This window comes from Salvia hispanica, chromosome 3, assembly GCF_029641045.1.
Source record: "Salvia hispanica isolate PSC_SH4W2 chromosome 3, Shi_PSC_v1, whole genome shotgun sequence".
NCBI classification, from domain to species: domain Eukaryota; kingdom Viridiplantae; phylum Streptophyta; class Magnoliopsida; order Lamiales; family Lamiaceae; genus Salvia; species Salvia hispanica.
In genome coordinates, this window is record NC_142694.1 from 11,992,341 (window position 1) to 12,016,107 (window position 23,767).

The window sequence follows — 23,767 nt, forward strand, 5'->3', positions numbered from 1 at the left end:
TCTGATTTGTGGGCAGGGTGTGATTATTCTGAGTTGTCAACAAATGCTCGACTAATGACTATGAAGTCTGAACATCGATTGTCTCAGCGAGCTGTTGACGAATTGTGTCAGTTTATGGAAGAGCGTTTGCCGAAACCGAATTGTATGCCTAAAGGTTTTTATCAGTGCAAGAAACAGATGCAAGCTTTAGATATGCCTGTTCTCAAGATACATTGTTGCATGAAAGGGTGCATGATCTATTGGAAAGAAGACGAAAATAGGACTGAATGCCTAAATATGAGTTATGGTAAAAAGGGATGTGATCATATCATAACCATATTTATGGTGATAACCTAATAACCCTCATTTTATGGACGAAAAATATCATTTTATGGAACAAAATATCATTTTGTGGAATAAAAGTATCATTTTATGCATGTTGAAAAAATATCATTTTATCGTATATAAATATCATTTTTAGTAAAAATGATACTTTTGACCCATAAAATGATAGGGTTATTAGGTTATCACATAAATATGAGTTATGATATGATCGCACCCCTATATATATATATATATATAAATATATAAGTTCATATTAAGTAAAAAAAATTGTATGGGTAGAATAATATTATACTAACAAATATATATAATTAAATACAAACTAGTACTATTATTTAGTTTAAATGAAAATATACTTTAATATCAAGATAGGGTATATAAATTAAATATATACTATAAAAAATTTAGTATCTAGTAAATAGTAGTATTAAACTATAACTAATAGTTATATATCAAAAAATATTACAAAAGTAATAAAATTAGTGACAAGTAAAGTAGAATTAAAATTTAGAGGAAGATAATTATATATATCATAATTAACAATTACATAAAAAAATATAAAATGAAACGAACTAGTTTGTGTGAATAAAAAATTTAATGATTTAGGTATAAGAATATCTAGTGTTTATATTTTTCCATGAGGGCCTTGTGGTGGAGTGGTAGAAATTTTATTAATTAGAATGGGGTTATGAGTTCAAGCCCTTTCAACAACAATTTTAAAAAAATTTAAAAAAAAAAATAAAAAACCAGTTTCCGATTCTCGGTTGGACCGGTCCGACCGTCCGGTTCAGACCGTTCTTAACGGTTCAACAGCTCACTGGTTTAAATAGGTAAATCGGACCGGACTGCCCACCGGTTCGAGGTCGGATCGGTCAAACCGGCTGGTCCGATCCGGTTTTTAAAACATTGTAAATAATTGTGTTATTTATGTATTTGGAATGAATAGGTGAATGCTCTAAGAGGTGGAATTATGTTGAGATTTGTATTTGACTTATGAGCATCATTACCTGATTTATAAGACCCTTTTTATATGAAATGAAGCAATTGAATGAAATGTGATTTTTTGGTATAATGGAATGAAAATGAAATAATTTTAAAAAGCAAAGAAAATATTATTTCATTTGTATTTTCGTTCCATTCTTATCCTTAAATCATCACTACACAGTCATCCCAAGAAAGGCTTTAAATGTCAATATATATTTCAGTGTTACCATCCGAATGTTTCAAGTCATACAAACGCGAGCGAACAACCTTTGTGCCACAAAAATGAAAATTTAGCTACACTATTTCTTGGCATTAAAAATGATTTGAACTATGTCGAAAGTTTTTTTCTTTGGGCATAATCACATATGCTTCATAAGAATTGGGCTTGGCCAAATGGGATGAATTACTCCAAATCAATAATTAAAATTTAAATATTTTAAAGTTCTATAAAATATTCTCTCTGTCTCTATTAAATAGATCAATTTTTTTTTGTCAATTCCATAAAAATAGTATATATCCATTTATTAAAATCTTTCTTCTTATTTTTTATTTTATCATTTATGACCTCCACCATACACTATTACTACTTGACTACTTTTTCTCATTCTCTTGTAGAGCAACTCCAACCACGAAAGGTAAATGAAAGAGGTATATCATCTATTTACCTTTTCAAAAAGTAAATTATACCCTTCCAGAAAGTAATACATTCCAATGGAAAAAGGTATATAGAGAGGTATATCATTTAAAATAAATAAAGTAATAGTACAAAATGTATTAAAAAACATAAAGTGTAATACATTCTCAAATACCTTCCCTTTGGAGAATGATTTTTTATGAAAAGAAGGCAAATATGGTGGTTATATGATTTTACCTCTCCATTGATGGAGAGGTAAAGATACCTCTTCAAAATGGGAAAAGGTATAATACTTTCTCAAATACCTTTTCCCTTGGAGAATGATTTTTCATGAACAAAAGGTAAATATGATAATTATATGACTTTATATGGACAAAAGGTAAATATGGTAGTTATATGGCTTACCCCTCCATTTACCTCTGCTGGGAGATGTTCTTAGTTACTCACGTAGTCTCCAAATAGATATCCTCTATTACTTTACTCATGTAGTGTCCAAATAGCCTATTTCTAGAGTGTATGGATTAAATACACCGCATGAATATTGACTCAGCAAAATGAATTATTCTAATCTGAACAAAAGGATGATTGGGAAAGGTGAAATGAGTGTATCTTAAAATCCAGCCTACATTTATGGTAACGTGGAGAAGCCGGATTGGCTCCTAAACCGAGCGACGTGTAGGTTAAACGACCAAGCGATTGTTGCCGGAAAAAACCGCCTTTTTCATAGGATGCGTTATGCGTTTTTCCTTAAACGGCTCGGCTCTCCTATCGCCCAAGCCGTTGGCAAAAACAGCTTTATTGGGTATATTAGAATTCATTTATTCATCATCAGTCTAGTAGCAATTGAGGCCCTGAGCTCCTCCTCGGCTTAATAATAGAAAGCCATAGAGCCTGACTCCAATTTCGCTCTCCTTTTTCTTCATTCTCTCTCTCTCAAAGAAAAAGAGAACAGAAGAATTTTCTTTCTCTCTCTTTCACTGCAGCTATACTAGTTAGTACTTCACCACACATATTCAAACGCACATGCGTACGTATATTCACCCAGCCTCAGAGCCACACAATTTGCTTTCTTTCTTCTTCTTGTTTGCAGATTTTTGATCAGCAACCACTTTTTCTCACTTCAATTTCTAGCTCTCCCTCTCCAGACTTCAGCTAAAAATGGTTCAATTCTGATTTTTCGGTGTTGTATCTTGAGAATTAAGTGAGAACAGAGGTAAAATTCAGCAATCGCCTACTATTTTGTTTAAGATTTTATGCTACTCTGAAAATTTTTGCGAGTATAACCTGTTTTGAAAGCTATGTTTGTGTTGTGGGTGAAAATTTTCGAATCTCTATTCCTCTCACTTTAATTTTGATCTTCTGGTCTTGGATTTGTGTTTCTTCTAGTTTAATCTGAAGAAGGGTTTTAGTGTTTAATGTGGAAGTTAGAAATTTCTGTTGTACTTGTATTTTGTTTTGTTTCTAACTAGATCATGTATTATGATGAGTAAAGATCATATGCTTTCCTTTGTTCTTGCATATTACTGTTAGTTTTGGTGAATTTATGTTAGGGCTTTTGAGTTTCTTTTGTTCATTCATTTTCTTTTGATGGAAATCTGAAGGTAGAAGTACAGTCCAGTCCTTTTGAGCATGTCTAAACAAGTGATGCAGTCAATGAATGATAGCACAGGGAAGAGTAGGGAAACTATGCAATCTTATCAGCCTGGTTGGATGTCTCATTGGATGAGGACGCCAAGTAATGCAACTAAAGATCAACGACGAGATGACGGTGCTTCTAGGGGTAAGGATACCGACCTTTTGTCTAGGGGCGATCATATGAAAATGGAGGCTTCTAGGTCTGCCAAGTATCCACGAACAATGGGGGGTGATGCTGAAAGTTGTAGAATGAGTTCAAAAGGATTGGGTGCTGAGGAATTGTGCAGTGCTAAAATAAAAAATGGCAACCCTGATGATGCAAGAAGGCTAAGCATTGATCACAGCCTTGGCTATGACGAAGCTAGTAGCTGTAAGGGTGGAGTTCAGTTATCTTCAGGAGCTCTAGCTGCAGAGGGAAAATCCTCAAGAGAGTATCGTTTCATCAGTGAAGGCGTTTCGAAGAAACCTGTTGAGTGGGTGAAACCACATGTCTCTGTCAATGAAAGAAGTTCTTCTGCTTCAACTCCTTCTCGGGAAAGATTTGTTGGACCTCCAACACATACAACGCCATATCATGATGTTGAAAGATACAAGTTTGACAAAGGGAAAGCTGTTATGGGACCGTCTATAAGTAGACCTGCCATTGTTCCCAATACTCAAGTTCCAGATTTAATCGGGCAAGAACACAGCCAGAAGCACTCCCAGTCAGCAGATGTAATTTGGGATAACCAGCATAGGTTGAAACCTGGTCAAGGCTGGTTCCAAAGGATGCAGCATATTACCTCATTGCCTCCAAACCAATGCATTGCTCCAGAGAAGAATGAACAGAAGGCGTCACGCTATGACTGCTACCCATTCCAGAATCTTCAAAGTGGTGTTCATGAGACAATGAGAATATGCACTACTGTGGACTCTATAGAAGCCACACCTGAAGGTTTTCCTATGTTTTCTCAGACAACTCGCAGTTTGTTAATCACAAAAAAGAATGATGTCAATGTATCTGAAGAAACTGGTGCTTTTAGAAGGTTAATTGCTCGAATTAATGGAAACTCATCCAATGATCCATTCCCTGGCCAAGCGAATAGCGGGGTGAAGCTTCAACCAATTAGTTCATCCAACAGTGAAGGGCATGGAAATGCTGGGGATATTGGTGTTGGAACTTCTAAGGCTGCTTCAAAGAATGAATCATCAGCTGAAACAGACACCTTAGTTATGGACAATTTTAAGGAGGAGAGACTAAATTCCGGTACGTATTCACACTTTTTGATCTCAAGATTTACTCTAATTGATTATTTATTTGTGAGTACCCTTATTATGATTAATATTATTATTTTCAATCAGTGTAGGTTATTATTTATAACTAATTATGTTTGAACTTCTGACATATAACATTCAGAAGGCACATATACACCATTGCTGTTTAAAATCATGTCTGAAAGTTGATGTGTTATTTAAATGTAGCACCTATGTAAGAAAGTTGTTTTACATTGTGAGAATTCAGTCTTTTTATTAAGCCGTTTCTCTTTTCCTTGCTGTAGGTGTGAATTCTATGCAGTCAACCAAGGTAATATTTGCAATAAAGAATTTTTTTATAGTGCATTTTAACCCTCCAGCATATTGTTACCTAGTTTAGATTAATCTTTCATCCAGTAAACTATTTTATGCCTACTTTACAGCATGTCTTTTGTTCTGAAATTCTGTGATATTTTCATTTATTAGCAAAGGAAGCTTTCTGTGGCCAATCCCGCAGAGCTCTACTTCTTAGAACACTAGATCATCGGCCATCAGTTAATCATGGGGATTTTTCAATGCATATATTAGTAATTTTCAGTGTTTCAACTTAATACTGGTGTAGGATATACTCCCAGCCACTTTAAGTTCTGAATAGCACAGACAGTTTGAATAATTCATGTGTTCCTGTCAAAACACCTGATGGGGGGAAATTTGTGTATTCCGGTGACTCTTGTTTTCTTTTGGTTGTTGAATATGTGATATAGTTGACAGTCCTAATTCCAGTTGTTGCTAGAGTATCCTGGTAGTATGTTAATCACTGCTAATTAAAAAATTCTGTAAGGGGGTGATTATCTTGCATGAATAGAATGATCAATGATTCCTATTCTCTCCCTGCACCAGCTCAGCTCATCCTCACTGCCATCTGAAAATGGTTGTTGTTTGTTGTTGTTTGTAACATTAGATTCTATGGTTGTTGTTTTACCTGGTGACTGAAAATACCTGGCATGTAGTCTTATTATTTTTATTACTGTTAGTTGAGTAATATTGACTCGCAATTACCTGTTCTTAATTTGTTTAGAGTGAGGTAATAGGAGTAATTTATAAGTTGCCTTACGGGTTACATACAATTTATTATCTGGTGAGAGTATATGTAATATGAAGTACTCCTATTAGTGGAAATCATATGCATAGTTGAGAATGTAGGTTCTGCTTCAGTTAAATTAATGTCTTGGTTTGAAAGTTTGAAACTGGAAAACTCAATATGATTATACGTGTTGATTTTTTGTTTAATAATGGGAAAACAAACATTTTTTGGTGTTTAAAGTTGTAGAAGAGGAGTCCCAATGAACCCCTTTTGTGCAGAGATTAGGTTTCGAAGACCAAAGTTGTTGGAAGTTTAACTCATACATATGCTATTATGCATATTAATGCATCTTCCACGTATGAGTTTGAAACATAAATATATTATATGGTTTGCCCTGGTTTTCTGCAAGTTTTCTACTTGTGTTTACTTAGACATATGTTTCAGAAGGTGGTTTATACTTTACTCCAATCCAAGTATTTTTTTTCTATCCTATTTTTGTAAGTCTGGTATATTACATGTGGTGCAAATTAACATTATGGATGATTCCAGATTCCCAATTCGGACAATAACCTATCACCATGGGTCAATGCTGCTTCCTCAAGAGAGCTTCGACATCGTTGGGCAAGCTCTGGGCTACCGCCAGTTGCAAGTTCATCAGAGGACGTCCCTACTTCCTCAAGAACTCAGAGTTTGGAGATGGACATGCCACTGTTCCAAGCAGAGCAGCCTGAACTGAAATCTACTCCAAGTTCCAGATGGGTCAAACGTCTCAAGAACTCATCCGATTGCTCTAGTCGAGGCACAAAGACCTTGAACATGGCTGAAAGTTTATCGCATGAAAAAAAGAGAGCCTTTTTCAGAAGTATACTTAACAAAGGCTTCGTCAGCTCAGAGCCAACTCCAAAACAGCACCACGGGAAAGAAATGTTTTTGTCCGAAGGAAGTGGAAACTCCTCAAAGGAGGATGAGCACTTGTCACCGAACCTACCAAGTAAGAGCAAGGAGCTGTTGCTTTCACATTTTTGGATAAAAAGGTGGCTCTGTAACGGGTCACAAGTTCCCCGAGAGAAACCTGAAACACGGGTAGTTTGTGAGCCACAGGTTCTGAAATCATCAGCGGATGACCTCCAAAAGAAGCAGTTCCCCAGCATTGCAGCTATAGCAGTGATGGGGAAGTCTATGGCTGGTTTCCAGTCATGCGAGCTGGAGAAGAGGGGCTCGTTGACTGTTTGGAAGACAAACACTAGCTAGAAGGATGGCAACCACATTTGGCTTATGGAGATCTATCTACTTGGTGTTCTATATGCAGAAGATTGTGGCCAAATTGTCCTTTGATCAAGCAATGATGACAGCGGCTACACACATGCATGACTGTCTTTGGTCATTGGAATGCATTTCTGGTGCCTCTTCCCAAGTTGGTAAGAATGCATCTCAATGCGTCAGTCTTCTATGGCATGTGAATTCCAGTTATGTATGTATAGGCGGGAGGATTGATGAGCAATGTGGTTGTATCAATATGGAGGGTCAAGTGTGAAACTTGCCCCAGTGTTGTTTAGACTTGAAACATATGGTTTTAGTAATAAGAGATTTTGCTTATTTAGATTGGTCTCTTTCTCCCAAATCGTACTGCATCGCAAACAGAGATTGAACATGAAGTTCAATCATTGGCATAGTTTATAAGACTGTTAACGACATACGATGAGAGGGTGACTGAATCAGGTCGTTATTGTGTTCACACAACGATGATACGACCCAGTAAATTGAAACACAAATCCCACTTGCTTCATTCAAACAGGATAGTAATATGACAAAATGATAACAATCCCGTAGCAACACATACTATAATGTTTATCCAATTAAGCTTTAAAGATCAATTTCTTAAATCTCTTATGTCCAAAAGAAACACCAAAACTAACGATCCAATGCGAATTCGACAAGATTAAAACTCAATTTCACATCAAATTAAATTAACCATTCCCACACCAGCATGGGAGGGGAGTAGTAACAACAAAAGACACAAAAACATGCAATAACAGCAAATGAGAAACATCACTTTGAAAGAATTCAACAACCGTATGCTGAGTTAAATAACAATAGTAAACAGTAGAACTTCCAAGCTTAGTATCTCTTCCAGAGTTCAAAACACAGCATAAAATGAAACAGAAATCTAATTGGGACAAAAAAACATCTCTGATGCCATGAAAATACACCTAGGTGTTGGTTGCCCTGGTGTAAATCTGCTGGCTTGCATGAGCAGAGACCATTCTGATCAAACCTCTTGCCATCAATTCTCTGATGGCCTTCCTTGCAAGGGATCCACTAATCTGTTGCATCAACAATAGCAGCAAGTGATCAATAAAGATAATCTACAGAATTATCTAGAAAATATAGCAATTACTATAGTATAAGAGCTAGCCAAGTATTGAAAACATTATACATAAAACAGAGCATAAAAACAATCAGAACATATCCCCATGGTCAAATCATATGCTTAGTATCAAATATAATCAATTCAAGTACCTAAATTTATCAATTAAGCAATAAACAAGCTATGGTATGACATACCATTAAGTGCAGCTTCAAAATTCTCCAAGATGTTATACATGACAGCTAGTTAACAGGCATGATTAACAAACAAATCGAAAAATACTAGTACTAGAAAACTTTAATTTCTAAATACTTAACATATTACCAAATCAAAAAATTACCTTTACATATCACTGATACTGATCTAATCAATCACATCATCAAGCAAAATAAATCAACAAGAAGATACTGATCTAATCTACTACTAAGCATATATAAATGATAATGTGATATGAAGAAATTACCCTGAGACGATCTGAGAGAACGGAGGGAGTGATGAGCTTGTACTTAGGGGCCTCCGTCAGCAGCTTGTCGTACGTACCCTTGTCGAACAAAACCATGTTGTTCACCTTTTCCTTTTGCTTTCCCTTGCTCCACTTCTGCAATAATTACAATTGCCACACAATGGCACCAAAATCAGATATCCGTCATACCAAATCAAATTAGCATTCAAACGAAAACGTCGATTAGATTGGCTGTGACCTTCTTCTTTTGCTTGCCTCCCCCGGACTTCGCTGGCTTCGATGACGGCGGGGGAGCCTTATCCTTCTTCGGCGCCTGCAAATCTCACAAAGAAAAAACCGAATTAGTGATCGGCGCGAACGAAATTCAGTGCAGGTGAGAGAAGAGCGAGGTTGAGAGCGGCGGAGACGTACCATGGCTGAGGTTGTTCCGCGGCAGAGATGAGACGGCGGCGGATTTTTGACGAGAGGCGAGTGCGGATTTCGCTTTAGGGGAAAAAGTTAGGGTTTTAACTACTATTTGTAGCACCAAAACCATCACTTCGTTTCCAACACGACTTAATGGGCTTTCCTTTACCAGCCCATTATTCCTATACTTTAATGGGCTTTTCTTTACCAACCCATTATTTCTACACTGCTTAATGGGCTTTTCTTTACTGCCAAAACTGACAGTATCTATTTCATTTTATAATGTCGAATCAGATTAGGATTGAATTTTGAAGCCTAATAATTTAATTTCAAAACAAAATTATGAGTTGAAGACTCTTTTAAAAGGAACACAATCAACCATTCTTTTTGGATTAGGGTTTAGGGCTATTTTATTAGCCCAGTTCGCCCTTTTATATGTCAGATTAAATTGATATATTGATTTAGATATAGAGGTGTGCTTAATAAATAACTCAAATTAGAATTACAACATCCTTCCAACTATATGCTGTCACGTGGCATGTATAAGCAACAAAACAACGTTATTAAGCAACAAACTTAGTGGATGACTTAGATGAGCGAATTGCATAAAAGACTGTTTATGTTGCATTAAATGCAATTTATTTTGCATTATAGACTAAAATGCAAAATAAATTGCATTTAATGCAACATAAACTGTTTTTATGCAATCCGAGGTAATTCTTATGTGTCATCCTTTGTTGCTTAATATCGTTATTATGTTGCTTATACCTACTACGTGGCAACATGTGGTTGGAAGAATGTTGTGACTCTAAGGGTTAAAGGACATTAGTGTTCCCCTTTAGATAAAACAATTAAAAATTGGCTAGCTCATCAAGTCGTTCAAGATCTATACAGTACATAAAAGATGTCAGTTCGGACAACAAATTCATATGCAAAATTATTCTAATCTTATCATTTGTGCTATTTTTTTCATAAGAAAAAATTGAACCATGTGAAAATGGTATAATTGTATATATGTAAAGAAATGATGCATGATAATGCATTAGATAGTATGGTGTTTTGGGTAGTTGGGATTATATTGGTGTTGATTGGAACAATTGGATTTCATTAGACGAAGTGAGTCGATGAGGCTTATATTGGTGTTGATTGGAACAATTGGATTTCATTAGACATGATTAACAGTCGTTAAATCAATGCCTTGAGTAAGTACTATATGTTAGTTTAAATCATTAGCAGTATACCTAGGCAAATTATTTTATATGAGTATCTGAAATAAGAAATGAACTAATATGCTAATACCCATTCTTGATCATATAGTCGCGGGACGAGATATTTTTCATTTAAAGATGATCACGGGCCAATCATTATCTATTTCATAGTATAATAATTGGATCCTAGATTTATAGAACCAATTATGAAGATATTTGGATTCATTTATTCTTCCTTACTAAGTAAGAAATTGCCACGTATCTCCTCTTCTTTTGCTGAAAACTCACAGCCAGACCCACAACTAATAATGGTCAACAATTTTGGACACATACAATACAATACAATATACAACTATCAAGATAATATGCATGAACAACTCAAATTTTGATGTATTATTTTTTTCTGAAGTTTATTTAAAACTATGAATTTTACATATTATCAATAATTTGATTTACAAGGCAGTTTTGTCCATTCATCCCAAAGTGAACAGTTTTTTTTTTAATTTGCTTAAGTGGACATTTTCATAGACAGTATTATTTATTTAATCCCTGTACATCGGTGAGTTAAAAAAAGACATCAGCTTCAAAAATAATTGTATATGACAGTACTTATCAATAGATATAATCGAATCGGAATTATAATGATTAATTTTAGCAATAGATATTAAATTATACTGATGAAATGGCTAAACAAATTATGATTTATATACTCTCTATTAAAAATCCTTATTGAACTTTATAATTTAATGGCAGTGGTAAATAGTTTGAGGTCGTTATAAACTTATACTAGTAACATTTTATTTAACTTAACATCACTGATCATTTTTTTTTATCGTTGGCTCTACTTTAACTAAAAGTTAAAAATAAAAAAGTAAAAGTATACTTTCGGAATGCAAATCTTAATATAAAAAAATTGGTTTGGGACATGAACCATGAACGTGGCAATTTATCTGATCTCCTCAGTCGTTATCAGTTATCACTATAATGTGTCAATTACAAAATTGAAACCAATTATTGGATCTGTCGCAATCAATCGGAAGCTTATTGCAGTAAAATTTCTTTTTCTTTACATTAATATACTCCATAATCTCCATTTAATATAGTACTAGTATAAAATATTTTGAAATCATGTATTATTGGTCATGGACTTATTTCCGTTCTCTACAACATTTCAATCAAATATATACATTACTTTACCTCATTAGTTAATAATGTTAAATTTCAATCTCAAGATCATCACATGTATCAATAGATGAAACATAGGAAATATATGATCAAGGAATCATTTATAATATGTACACTCGGACAATTCAAATATAGTTTTGAGCCTATCCATCTTGGACATGAATATATATCGAAATATAGTGCTAGTATTATGTTTCTTTTATACTACTTTAGTCTACAAAAAAATAGTCTTAAATCTTAATTAGTATTGAACAAACACAAATTTTATGGCAAATTCGGTAAAGGAAAAAATAAATCAAAAGAAAAGTAATTGAAATATGGTTATCAAAAAATAAAACTCAATTCATTAGAAAGAGAAATCTATGATAAATAGACAGAGACAAGATTATTTTGTGTGGATAAGGCAACTTTTTTTTCATATGCAATTATATTACTACTACTTATAGAAATTTTTTCTGTATGTATATTAATTATAACAATGCTTCATTTTATGACATGTAGATATTCATATAATTCAATAATTCGAATTAATATACCAAAGCAAGTTTTTCCATAATCAAAACGAGCACTACGCTAAAACAAGAGATAGACCCACACACCATGCATGAAGCAAAAGTAAAAGTAGGAAAAATAATCAAAACCACTACTAACTGATTAAAGTAAATTCAAAAGATAAGGAAACAAATTCTGCACACTCATTTATTTTCCTCTCCCTATAAATATCACCACTCACCCCATTTTCCCATTACTCACAAATCTCAAAAAAATCAATTCATTTATCTCTAATCCAAATAGATCACTCATTAGCCATTCCCACTCTCTCTATACAAAAGAGAAGGCAACAATAAGCAAAGATATCCAATTATAATCTGCACAGAAATGGATTCAGTCAAGTTCGAGAACATAAAAATGGAGAAATCAAACGCGATTTCAAGGCATCGCCGCGCTGAGCGAATCACGACTTTGTTTCGCGCGATTGAGCTTCTCGTCGTCGCGATCGTCGTCTCTAGGTTTTCGACGGCGCTGCCGCTGAATCTATCGGTGGAGTACTTCCGAGAAATCTCCGCCGCTCTGATCAGTCCCCGATTCGTATTCCTCGTCGGAAATGCGATCGTCCTTATCCTGTTTTTCAAATCGGGCGGATTTTCGGCAAAGGAAGGGGAGGCGATCGCCGATTTCTACGACGAGTACGTCGAGAAATGCCGGAGGAATGAGGAGAAGAAGGTTTTCGATGATTGCAGAGTGATTTCTGCGAAGAATATGTGTCGGAGCAGCTCCGAGAAGCTGGTGGTGCATGACGGCAAGCGCCGCCGCGAGCTGACGCGAAGCAAGACGGAGAACTGCCGGAGCCGGCGGAAGGCGGAGGAGATGAGTAGCGAAGAATTCCGGCGAACGGTGGAGGCGTTTATCGCCCGGCAGCAGAGGTTTTTGAGGGAAGAAGATTGAAATCTTCTTTTTGAAGGGATTTTTTGACCCTTTAGTAAATAGTATACTGTTTGACCATGAAAATACATGTGTATATATATGTAGATGGATTGGGATCACAAATTCACCTTATTTAATCTTGGTGAAGTTGGAGTGTGTATTCCATGTATGTTCCACATGTTAATGACAATGAATATTACTGCAAAATATTATATGAAATTTATTCAATCAGAAACATCATTGATTCAGTAATATTTTTAAAATAATTATCTATAATTAATTCACGGACTTTAGTCAAATGTATCCTCACTATTGCAAACAATATTATAACCAAAGAACTAATAAACCCATAAAAGGGAATAGTTTAGTCAAATTTTGGATGTTTAATGTCTATTACTACTTGTTAAAAAATTTAATGACAAATCATTAAAGTTATTTCAAATTTTTGCAATTGTCTTGGCAACATTTTTTCCGGCAAATACGAACTAAGTTGGCGCACACATGTTAAATTATAGTAGCGATGTGAAGCACGTCATGGACAACATTGTTTCGAGCTTCAATTTTCCACAAATTTGATAGAATGGGACAATTGCGAAGTTCTGAAACTTTGTGATTTGTCATTTAAATTTTTAAAGGTGCGAAACAAACAAAAATTGACATATTCTTCGTCATTTGATAGGTAGTTTAGCTCTAAAAAAACAAGTTAATTTCCGGAAAGGCAAAGGGCCAACCATATCCGTTGCATCTTTTTGCAGCTGTTCTTCAATGCTACAATAAAGCAGAAAAAAAAGAGAATAGCATAATGGCACATAAATATCAGTACGACTGTAATATGCTCATTTACTGGTCCATGAATTTTAATACTACAAATTCCAGAATAAACAAACACTTCACTTCCTTTTTATCAGTACGACTGTAATATCACAGCCCAATTGTCTGCTACTTTACAAACTACTCCTTTTTATCTTTTTGGTTACCCAGTCAAATGAACATACACTTTACTTCCTTCACGAATCAAAACAGCGCAGTATGAAAGAATCACGCATTCATCATATCAAACAGTGTTTGTGAGAATAACGAGATGCTCAATGCGTAAAGTCGATTCCAGGAAACAAAAAGTCGATTTTTATTCAGCCAACGCAAGATTCTGAAATACAAAGAGAGATACAGACAGCGAGCAGATGATAAATTTGATCAGCGACCAAGGTACTTGCCTACTCGATGTGGAAACAATGGGCAGACGCCAGAAGTAATCTAAAGACCCTCGAATAATCTTAAATGGTCTTCGAATGTCTCCCCATGTCGGATTTTGGATACTGATCCATCCTCTTCAACCTAGAAAATTAATTCAATTTCAGTGTCCCGATTATGAATCATTTCAATGAGGAAGTATAACGAGAGGGGTGTGTTTGATTCTATACAACAAACCAACTTTAAGTTTTCTAGTTTAGGGGCGATTGAGTTTAGAATGAGTGTAAGTGAAAATACGAACCCAGTATTCTGGAGGTCGCATTTTCAGATTGTAAGTGGAAGCCATGCTCATGCAGTAAGCACCGGCATCATGAACTACCAATCCAGCACCCTACAAGCCAAGAATCGAACTGAGTGAGACGAGAGGTGATTGGTATGGACATATCATGTACAGAGATATAACAATCTACCTTAGTTGGCGTGGGAAGTTCCCTATCCTTTCCTAAGAAATCAGCCGATTCACAAACAGGACCAACTATATCAAATGTCGAGACCTCAGCATTCGGAGGTGTAGGTGAAACCAGATCTATGTGCTGCAGTGACAAGTGAAGCAGGTAAGGATATAATGCGAGATGATTAGTCAATCATTAGTGAATAGTATAAGAACAGAGAAAATATAACAAGATCTGAATATATAATTGTGAACAGAAGCACTAACTCCACCTGATAAGCTCCATACAAACTAGGCCGAATAAGTTCTGACATGCTGCCATCAATCACAACGAAATTTTTTGTCCCGTTGGTTTTCACTCCAGTGACACGATTGACAAAGCAGCAAGTGTTAGCAATGAGCGATCTTCCAGGTTCAATTATGAGATTGAGGTTTCGTGAAAGAACCAATTCACGCACCTGTAAAACAAGTAAATGGCTCAGCACTGAATGCATTGCATGTGGGAAAAAAATGAAAAAAAAAAGGAAACACGAAAAGGACATGCACATAAGCAAAATGGAAAGAAGCTTATCTACCAAATCTAGTGAAAACACAAGGGTCACAGAATTGAAAACAGACGATCACCAAAGGCAAATTTGAGTAAGTTAAGAAATACTCTACTGTCTATTACAAGCAAAACGAGAAATGCAATTTATAGGATTCTGAATATTGATAATAGCAGTTACCAATACTTACAGTGTTGATGAGGTCTCTTGGCGTCGGAAGGACAGCTCCAGTATGATAATAGTCTATCCCAAGCCCACCTCCAATGTTCAAGTAATCTATTTCAAAACCTTGGGATCGGATCTCATCTATGTAGTTCACCATCAAAACTGCGGCATCTCTAAAAATGTCGACCTGGTGAATCAGTTAACTCGCAAATTACAACACAATAATCATAAGATATACAAAACAGAAACCCCAGAAGAAAATAACTGTAGACAGAGGTGGCATTCTTGGTTAGCATTGTGTCAAAATCACAAGATTTCAAAGGGCCACAATTGATATGGAAGACAAATAGTTAGCAGATACAACATGAACTCTATCACTGTCGAACAGACAGAAGGTACCTTTGTAATAGTAGAACCAAGATGACAGTGTGCCCCAACAAGTTTCAGTTCGGTGGGGTGTGCCTTCACAGCGTCTAAAAACCACTGCAACTTTTCATTTCTGATACCAAACTTGGAGTTTTTATTTCCTGTTGCAACATAAGGATGGACCTATACAACACAGAAGCATATGTTTATCTCAAATACACAAACAATTTAGTAGAGAAAAAGTATAAGCTACAATACAATTTTTTCTAGTGGAAGTTAATACATCAAATCTGAAGATCAAGTAAGCTAGGATGACACTATTATACTGGTATTTCACACAGAGTTAACCAAAATCACATTTCACATTGCAATATAGAGAAACATGTACTAGGACTGGAATCAAGTTTCAATGAGGGATACAATGATAGTGAGAATCTGACAAATGAAAGATAAAAATGGTACCAGATTTCCAACTTTCGGTCATACGAAGCAACTTGGAATCTTGGATGCAAGGCATCAATAGAACTATCAAGCCAATAGACTTTTTACATTTTCTTATTCATATAGCATGAAAATAACTCCAATAATCAAGAAATAACTCAAATGAACATGGACTGCTAGCAACACTTGCAATGTCATATTTAGATGTACAAGCATCCGAGTACCTGAGGATCAACATCCGGATTGATGCGCAGGAGCACATTAACCTTCTTCCCCAAAATTCTTGCAGCAGCCACGATATTCTCCAAATCGAATTCACTGTCAATGTTCACAAAAACTCCTGCTTGTGCAGCCAAGACTAGATCCTCCAAGATCTTTCCATTCCCATTAAATACACACCTGCGCCACAAACGAACATATGCTCTAAAACTAGGTACAACTACAAAATAAACAACGGTATACATCAAACGCAAACAAATTAACCTCTGCTATTACCATTCAGGTATACAAGGGTGCTGCAAAATACCACATTGAAGAACATGAATTTGTGTTTAGTATGCAGAGTTGAATAGGTGAAAGTCATTCCATTCTATATTAAAAAGGGGGATCCAAAGCTCTAAAGCAAAGGAACAAACTAAACCCTAAACCAAATTGAATTGCTCAAAATCAGAGCTCATCTCTTTACACTGAATCCAATAATCAGTAAATAGAAAAACCGATTGCACTGATTATACCTTGTAGGATCAAAACCAGCTTGGAGAGCCAACCTAAGCTCATTCCCACTAACCAAAACAGCTCCACACCCCAAACCCTGCAAAAGCTCCAATATCTTAAGATTGTTATTGGCCTTAATCGCGTAACCGATGATTGAATTCAAGCCCTCCAGCGCTTCCTTGTAGGCCTCGACATTCCGTTTGATCTGCGGCTTGCTGTACAAGTAGAACGGCCGCTTCTCGGCGACTTCCATCACTTGTTCGACCTTAACGCCCTCGCAGTAGAGGAAGCCATCGCCCGATTTCGTGAAACAGTGCTCCAATTTCTGTGTTTGGGGCTCCGGTGTTGAGAGGACTGCCCTCGGAGGGCGGGCTCTGAGAGATGCGGGAAGGGGCTTGCATTTGAAGGGGGAGATGAGGGCTGTGGTGAAGGGGTTCGAGGAGAGCTTGAGGTGCTTGGTGTGGGGGAGAGATGGGGGCTGCAGGAGGAGGTTCGAAGCCGCCATTGTTGCGGAAGTGAAGAGTGTCAGTGAGGGTGAAGTCCAGTTATTACGGAGGTGATGTTTTCAGGTTTCAACTGCCAAATTCTAGGTTTAGCAAAGGCGGCTCAGCTTAGGGAAATTAGTCAAAATTGAATTAGACTAATTCATTTTTAAACATATAAATACAAACCCTAGTAACCGTTATCTCATAAGCCATATGCAATTACTGTTTTTATTGAAAAATCGATTGATAGTATAATTATTCACTTAAAAATCAATTGATAGTACTCCCTCCATTCACTAATATAAAGAGAGGTTTGATCTGATACGAATTTTAAGAATTATAATAGAAAGTTAGTTGAAAAGATTAATGGAAATAGAGTACTATTTATATATATTAATTTTATATTAAAATATAAGTGAGATAAAATTAATAGAATATAAAGTTTATTAATAAAAAATAATAGTAGTGAAAAATAAATAAAAAATTTATTGGTAAATTAATAAAAATGACAAAATGAGAAGTTTATTGGTGATAGAAGAAATATAATTAGTCTCGTTTAAAGTGATACTAGTACATTAATATTTTTGAAACATCTCATTCGAACTGATATCGATGAAAATACTAATATTAAAATAATACTAATATTATATAAAATTCAGTACTACTATTCTACAAGAAATACTCTATTTAAATGCTACGGAAGGATCAGCATTTGTTTGTGTCACCATAAATATACTTTCCATCAAATGAACTTGTTGAGACGAAATTTGTATCCATAAACAAAATTGTATGAAAAATGTGTTCTGACATTCTGGTATATGAAATTCAACATCTAATAAAAAGTACACTGAATAGAAAACTCAATTCTTGACGAACTCATCATTTCTATATGGAGTTATACAAATTTATTGAATTATACCCTATATATATTACCATTATGATTAGAAGATAAACATCGTAAAAAATATAGCAGTTGTACTGAAGTGGGCCGACACAATATGTCAAATGGCCCAGTTATATATTGTGAAAGTATTGTTGAGTCCATTTAATATACAAAATCCGAAAATCATGCTGCGTAAGCAATCAGTAGTCAATATATCTGTAATAATGAATTGAAACATCATAGTACTCCTTACTATATTGTAATGTAATAGTAGTAATTAAAATCATGGCAACCACAAAGAAAAAAAAATTGGGAGGGAGGGAGTGTGTGAAAATCAGAATATCGATAGTTGGTCTCAAAAATTAGTGGAGCACCACTAATTAGTAGTGATCCACCTCAACTAAACTAAAACTGGTCTACACTTGGAAATTTTCCAGAGTAGGAGTATTATATAACCAGAGTTTTTTATTTCCTTTCTAGAAAAGCATAAAATAAAGGAATTTAATATTTATTTCATTTTCTTACTATGATTTCACACTCTAATAGTATAATTTCCCAAAAGAGTGTGTATTGGGGTTGGGAAGTTAAGTGATTAATTAAGTTGAAAATTCAAAAATAGGGTAAAATCATGTCCTATTAAAATATGTTAAATGTGACTTTGTTATTTACCTGCGCAATTCGACGCGCCACGCCGAATTTAATTTAAAGGAAAATCGGAAAATTCGTTGTAAGAAATAAGTTTACGATATTTTCAATCAATATTTAAGTTGGTGGGAAATATAAATTCGATAAAAAAATTTAATTAAGAAAATTATGAGAATATATTTTACATTCAATTAAGCTTTAACAAAAATACTACTCCTATCATATTGAGTCAAGATTGTAGTCCACCACCTTGGAACTATTCACAATATACAGTGAATTAAAAAAAAAATATTGACAATATTCTCCATGCAATCGCCGGCGTGCCTTGCACTTCCCTCTCTCTCTCTCTGCGCAGGCGAGGCGAAGAATAGATTCAAGTGTAATAGCTATTAAATCCATCGATAGAGGCGCGGTAATCCGAGACCGAGTCGATATCTCCATTGATATATTATGCATTATCTACCTACCAATATACAGATGGATTTGAGCTACATCAATGGCAGGCTAGGTCGAACTTTATTATAGTACTACTATTAAATTAAAAAGAAAGGGGAATAGCGAATAATGGGGAGCCACTGATTTTGTGGGGGATTGAAAGAATAATGGGGGCCTTTGACTCATAACCAGGTAGCTGATCATGATCACCATGATCATGATATTAAAATCCCCCAATTTATTGTTTATTATTGTCCCTCCATATTTTAGGCCATTGGTATAATAGGCTCCTTCTCTTCCACCGCTCCCTATCTATCTATTTCTCTCTCTTCTCTCCAAATCATTCTTCGAAGTTGAAATCTTTCTCATATTCTTGGTGGGTATAGTTTATCTTCTCCCCGAAGGTCTGCATTCATCAATTTGGGGCTAATAGCTTAATTGTGCAATGTTTGTGTTGTTTTGGGGAGGCATTTTGGATTGGAATGATGTATTGCTTTTTGTTTAAATAAATTCATTGGATATTTGCAGGTAAACTGCATGTTCGTGATTGTTACAGTCGTCAAACTTGCGAGCTGCAGTCATGAGTGGCGACATTCCTGGGGCTGTTGAACGCCCATTCAGGCCAAGTCAGTCCATATTCTTTGTATATGTTTCATATTTTGATTGGTTTTGTGTGGGTGGATTTTGAGGTTTATGTTGACAATGAGTTATGGAGCATGTCTTGTATGGTTGACTGATGTATTGCTGATATTAAAAGATAAGAAACATGAATAGTATGGAACCTTGGATAGTTTTGTTTATCAACATGAGTAGTCAAAATGTGTTGAATATGAAAGAGTGGATGAAATGGATAGAAATGATGGTTCTTAGCTATAGGTTGGTGATGCAGTGTTGTTGGTGTAAATTCAAAAGTTGTTTGAAGCACAAGTTGTTTGAATTTTTTGTGTTTTGGGTTTATCTTTCAAGTTATCTTGGCAATGAATTATATGTTGTGTACGACTGATGTATTACTGATATCATGAATTGTATGGAATCTTGAATATTTTTGTTTATCACCAGATTAATTGAATATGAAAGAGTGGGTGTTGGAAATGGATAGAAATGATGGTTCTTAGCTATAGGTTGGTGATGCAGTGAATTCTGTGGCAGGTCTTGAGAAAATTGACACAGATATACTGGAGGATGAGAGGAAAAAGAAGCATGGGTCTTTTAAGAAGGCAGCTATCAGCGCCTCTTCCAAATTCAGGCACTCTTTAACCAAAAAGGGACGGCGTAACAGCAGAGTTATGTCCGTTGTCTTTGAGGACGAGCGTGATGCTGAGGAGTTGCAAGCTGTGGACGCTTTGCGTCAGGCGCTTATCTTGGAAGAACTGCTCCCTGCTAAACATGATGACTATCATATGCTGCTGAGGTAACTTGATCAGTCACTGTAATCCCTTAATTACAGAGGTAGTAGTCCTTAATCGTGGCGTTTGATGAAACAGGTTTTTGAAGGCTAGGAAATTTGATATTGAGAAAACAAAGCAAATGTGGGCTGACATGATTCAGTGGAGGAAAGACTTTGGTTCAGACAACATCATGGAGGTATATCTATATATTGTAGTAGTAATTAGATATGGAGAAACTCTAATCTTAAACTGCTAAATGATGATGATGTTATCTAGGAGTTTGACTTCAAGGAGAGAGATGAGGTTGTAAAATACTATCCACAAGGGCATCACGGTGTTGACAAAGATGGGAGGCCGGTTTACATTGAGAAGCTCGGTCAAGTTGATTCAACCAAGCTCCTGCAGGTCACGACCTTGGATCGCTACCTCAAATACCATGTTCAGGAGTTCGAGAGGACCTTCGTTGACAAGTTCCCGGCCTGCTCAATCGCAGCCAAAAAGCACATCGATCAGAGCACAACCATTTTGGATGTTCAAGGAGTGGTATGATTGGATCGGGTTTTCATATATAACTGATTTTTTGCAATGAATAATGAGTTTCTTTTGACATAATATTATGTATTAGTCTTATTTATCACTACTTTGCTTCACATAATATAGATCAGACTATTCAACACCAAAATATGTAATTGTTCAGTTTTACGAAGAACATGAAAGATAACATGTGTGTGATGATCATAGCTCTCTTGTGAGAAAGTCATTCGATTTCTAACCAAAGTCAAAATTTGGTTTTTAGGGACTGAAAAGTTTCAATAAGGCTGCTCGGGAACTCATTCAAAGCCTTCAAAGCGTTGATGGTAATAACTACCCTGAGGTAATTGCTTCTTCTCTTTTCCTCTTCAAGAACCCTTTCATTTTCATTTTCTTGAAGTTGATGGTTTATTGAAATCTGATTTTTCTTTTTCTTTCAGACCTTGTGCCGCATGTACATAATCAACGCAGGATCTGGATTCAGGCTCTTGTGGAATACCGTTAAATCATTCCTTGATCCAAAGACCACGTCCAAGATCCATGTGAGCTGCCTTTACTCTTTAGTGCAACATGGTACACTATGCTCGAGTTTCACTAACCTGTCGTGTTTCACATAACCAGGTTTTGGGTAACAAATACCAGAGCAAGCTTCTTGAGATCATTGATGCAAGGTAAAGTTACCTTAATATTGTGAACAATATTTGAGTTCTGTTTTCCATTAGAATTCAGTTACGTTCAATTTTCTGCAGTTCTGATGACATAGTATCCGTTGCTTGATCTTGTATCAGTGAGCTACCGGAGTTCTTGGGCGGTAAATGCACCTGTGTAGATAAGGGTGGTTGCATGGTTTCTGATAAGGGCCCTTGGAATGACCCCGACATAATCAAGGTTTGTCTAAATTCATCAAGCTCCAAACGTTGCATTGTTGTCCTTGTATTTTGTTTCATTCCAACTAGTGAATGCCTAAAACCATATATATCGTCTTTTGTTTGCAAGATGGTCCGAAACAATGAGCATAAATGGGCAAACAAAATTGTCCTTTCACCTGTCAATGAATCCCCGAGAGCTGATGATGATGATATTGCAAATTCAAAAGTCTCTCTTGCACATGAAGAAGTAAGTTGGATCAAAGATGATGCAGAATTTGCTTTAGACATTAATTAGTCTTCAAGTCAAGGCTTGTTTTTGCCATCTCAGCTCTATTTGTCTCATATTATTATCATCCTCCAGGTGACCAAGCGACCACCAAGTGCGTATGAGACTGCTAAAGACGAACCCATGATTGACAAGCCCGTTACAACTATTGTGCAAACAAAAGAGAAACAAGTCAACTTCGCTCGTCCTAAAGGTACAAAATCACCCTTGCTTGAGTTAGAACGTCACTTATGTTTGTCGTTTTGGTATTTCCATGCAATGTTTGATTCATGACCGTTTATTTTGTCTTCTTCTCCAGCTTCATCCACAGATTGTTTCCCTGGAAAACTTGATTCTAAGCCTTCTGATAGAATTAGCAACCATCTCTTGAATGGAGTAATGACTATCGTGATGGGAGTCGTGACTATGGTTCGTATGACACGAACCATGCCAAGGAGACTCACAGATGCCACCCTCTACTCTTCCTCCATGTACAGTGACAGTCACACCAACAACTCGCCTGGGCAAGCCGTCTCAAATGAGGATTACTTCATCATGATGAAACGCATGAACGAGCTAGAGGAAAAAGTGATCATCCTAAGCAAAAGGCCAACTATGCCGCCTGAAAAGGAGGAGATGCTGAACAATGCCTTGCAACGTATCAACATGCTGGAGCAAGAGCTATCTAACACTAAAAAGGTAATAAAAGTCGATCTTTGCCCACAATAGCCTTTGCAATATTGCATCGTGTAAACCAAAAATGTTGATGTTTTGTCAGACTTTGGAGGATACTCTGGTTCAACAACAGGAACTCGTTGCCTTCATGGAAAAGAAGAAGAAGAAAAAGAAGAGATTCTTCGCTTTCTAAAGTGCAGAATTTCAATATGCTTTGATTATTTTCAGAGATGGTGATGTGCTGCATCAAACACCATTTCCCATCATTCATAAAAGTTTGTGTTTTTCAGAACCTGTTGAAATCTTATGTAAATTGTAAATAGCCTTCTTTGCTGTTTGTGTTGGAATTCTACAAAACCGTTTGTAGGCCGAGAATTTCATTGATGACCCGAGCATTCTCCGCTCTTGCTTACAGCACGATGGGGGGCCACAAGGAAATTGAAAATTTCCAAGATCTCATGCATCCTACCAAGAATATATATTGAAAGATTTTCATCTTCAAATTTTATATATTTGCTACATTTATTTTTTTAATATTGTTATGAAAGTCCTCCGGACATTACTTGCTACATCTCTTCTCTAACATTTTCATATATTTCCTACGTCTCTTTTTTTAATTTTTTGTTTGGGAGTCTTCCAGATATTACTTGCTACTCATCTATTCTCTGATATTTTCAAATATTTTGCTACAATGATTATTACCTGAGCTATATTAGCAAATCCAAACAAGGCACAAAATTCATATTAAAGTATCATGAAAGAATTAATGGCTC

The 23,767-nt window shown here is 35.8% G+C and overlaps 5 protein-coding genes across 8 annotated transcripts; 3 read left to right on the forward strand and 2 right to left on the reverse strand.

The window, feature by feature from the left end:
* The first annotated feature begins 2,716 nt into the window (after positions 1–2,716).
* On the forward strand, positions 2,717–7,491 carry LOC125213616 (uncharacterized). Of its 3 annotated transcripts, XM_048114263.2 has the most exons (5): positions 2,717–3,152; positions 3,541–4,820; positions 5,113–5,138; positions 6,441–6,882; positions 6,979–7,491. In XM_048114263.2, exons 2-5 carry the CDS (start codon positions 3,569–3,571, stop codon positions 7,140–7,142), a joined length of 1,884 nt encoding a protein of 627 aa, XP_047970220.1. In that variant the 5' UTR covers positions 2,717–3,152; positions 3,541–3,568; the 3' UTR covers positions 7,143–7,491. The 3 variants fall into 3 exon arrangements, with proteins under 3 accessions (XP_047970220.1, XP_047970219.1, XP_047970218.1); XM_048114262.2 differs by having other exon boundaries at positions 2,723–3,152; positions 3,545–4,820; positions 6,441–7,491; XM_048114261.2 differs by having other exon boundaries at positions 2,725–3,152; positions 6,441–7,491.
* A 430-nt stretch (positions 7,492–7,921) lies between these two features.
* On the reverse strand, positions 7,922–9,252 carry LOC125211213 (small ribosomal subunit protein eS25y). The gene is made up of 4 exons (XM_048110931.2): positions 9,134–9,252; positions 8,961–9,035; positions 8,723–8,857; positions 7,922–8,215 (listed from the first exon to the last, which is right to left on the reverse strand). Exons 1-4 carry the CDS (start codon positions 9,134–9,136, stop codon positions 8,102–8,104), a joined length of 327 nt encoding a protein of 108 aa, XP_047966888.1. The 5' UTR covers positions 9,137–9,252; the 3' UTR covers positions 7,922–8,101.
* Positions 9,253–12,263: 3,011 nt separating this feature from the next.
* Positions 12,264–13,164, forward strand: LOC125209243 (uncharacterized). The gene has a single exon (XM_048108846.2). It carries the CDS (start codon positions 12,400–12,402, stop codon positions 12,964–12,966), a length of 567 nt encoding a protein of 188 aa, XP_047964803.1. The 5' UTR covers positions 12,264–12,399; the 3' UTR covers positions 12,967–13,164.
* Positions 13,165–14,047: 883 nt separating this feature from the next.
* LOC125214985 (diaminopimelate decarboxylase 1, chloroplastic-like) lies at positions 14,048–17,399 on the reverse strand. The gene is made up of 8 exons (XM_048116249.2): positions 16,839–17,399; positions 16,329–16,503; positions 15,697–15,846; positions 15,323–15,484; positions 14,860–15,045; positions 14,607–14,729; positions 14,438–14,527; positions 14,048–14,280 (listed from the first exon to the last, which is right to left on the reverse strand). Exons 1-8 carry the CDS (start codon positions 17,321–17,323, stop codon positions 14,200–14,202), a joined length of 1,452 nt encoding a protein of 483 aa, XP_047972206.1. The 5' UTR covers positions 17,324–17,399; the 3' UTR covers positions 14,048–14,199.
* Positions 17,400–19,538: 2,139 nt separating this feature from the next.
* LOC125212823 (phosphatidylinositol/phosphatidylcholine transfer protein SFH3-like) lies at positions 19,539–23,563 on the forward strand. Of its 2 annotated transcripts, none has more exons than XM_048113088.1 (13): positions 19,539–19,670; positions 19,795–19,892; positions 20,416–20,677; positions 20,751–20,850; positions 20,931–21,197; positions 21,451–21,528; positions 21,626–21,727; positions 21,807–21,856; positions 21,974–22,073; positions 22,182–22,301; positions 22,416–22,533; positions 22,639–23,018; positions 23,098–23,563. In XM_048113088.1, the coding sequence occupies exons 2-13, from the start codon at positions 19,847–19,849 to the stop codon at positions 23,185–23,187; spliced, it is 1,713 nt and encodes a 570-aa protein (XP_047969045.1). In that variant the 5' UTR covers positions 19,539–19,670; positions 19,795–19,846; the 3' UTR covers positions 23,188–23,563. The 2 variants fall into 2 exon arrangements, with proteins under 2 accessions (XP_047969045.1, XP_047969046.1); XM_048113089.1 differs by having other exon boundaries at positions 19,574–19,642.
* Positions 23,564–23,767: the final 204 nt, after the last annotated feature.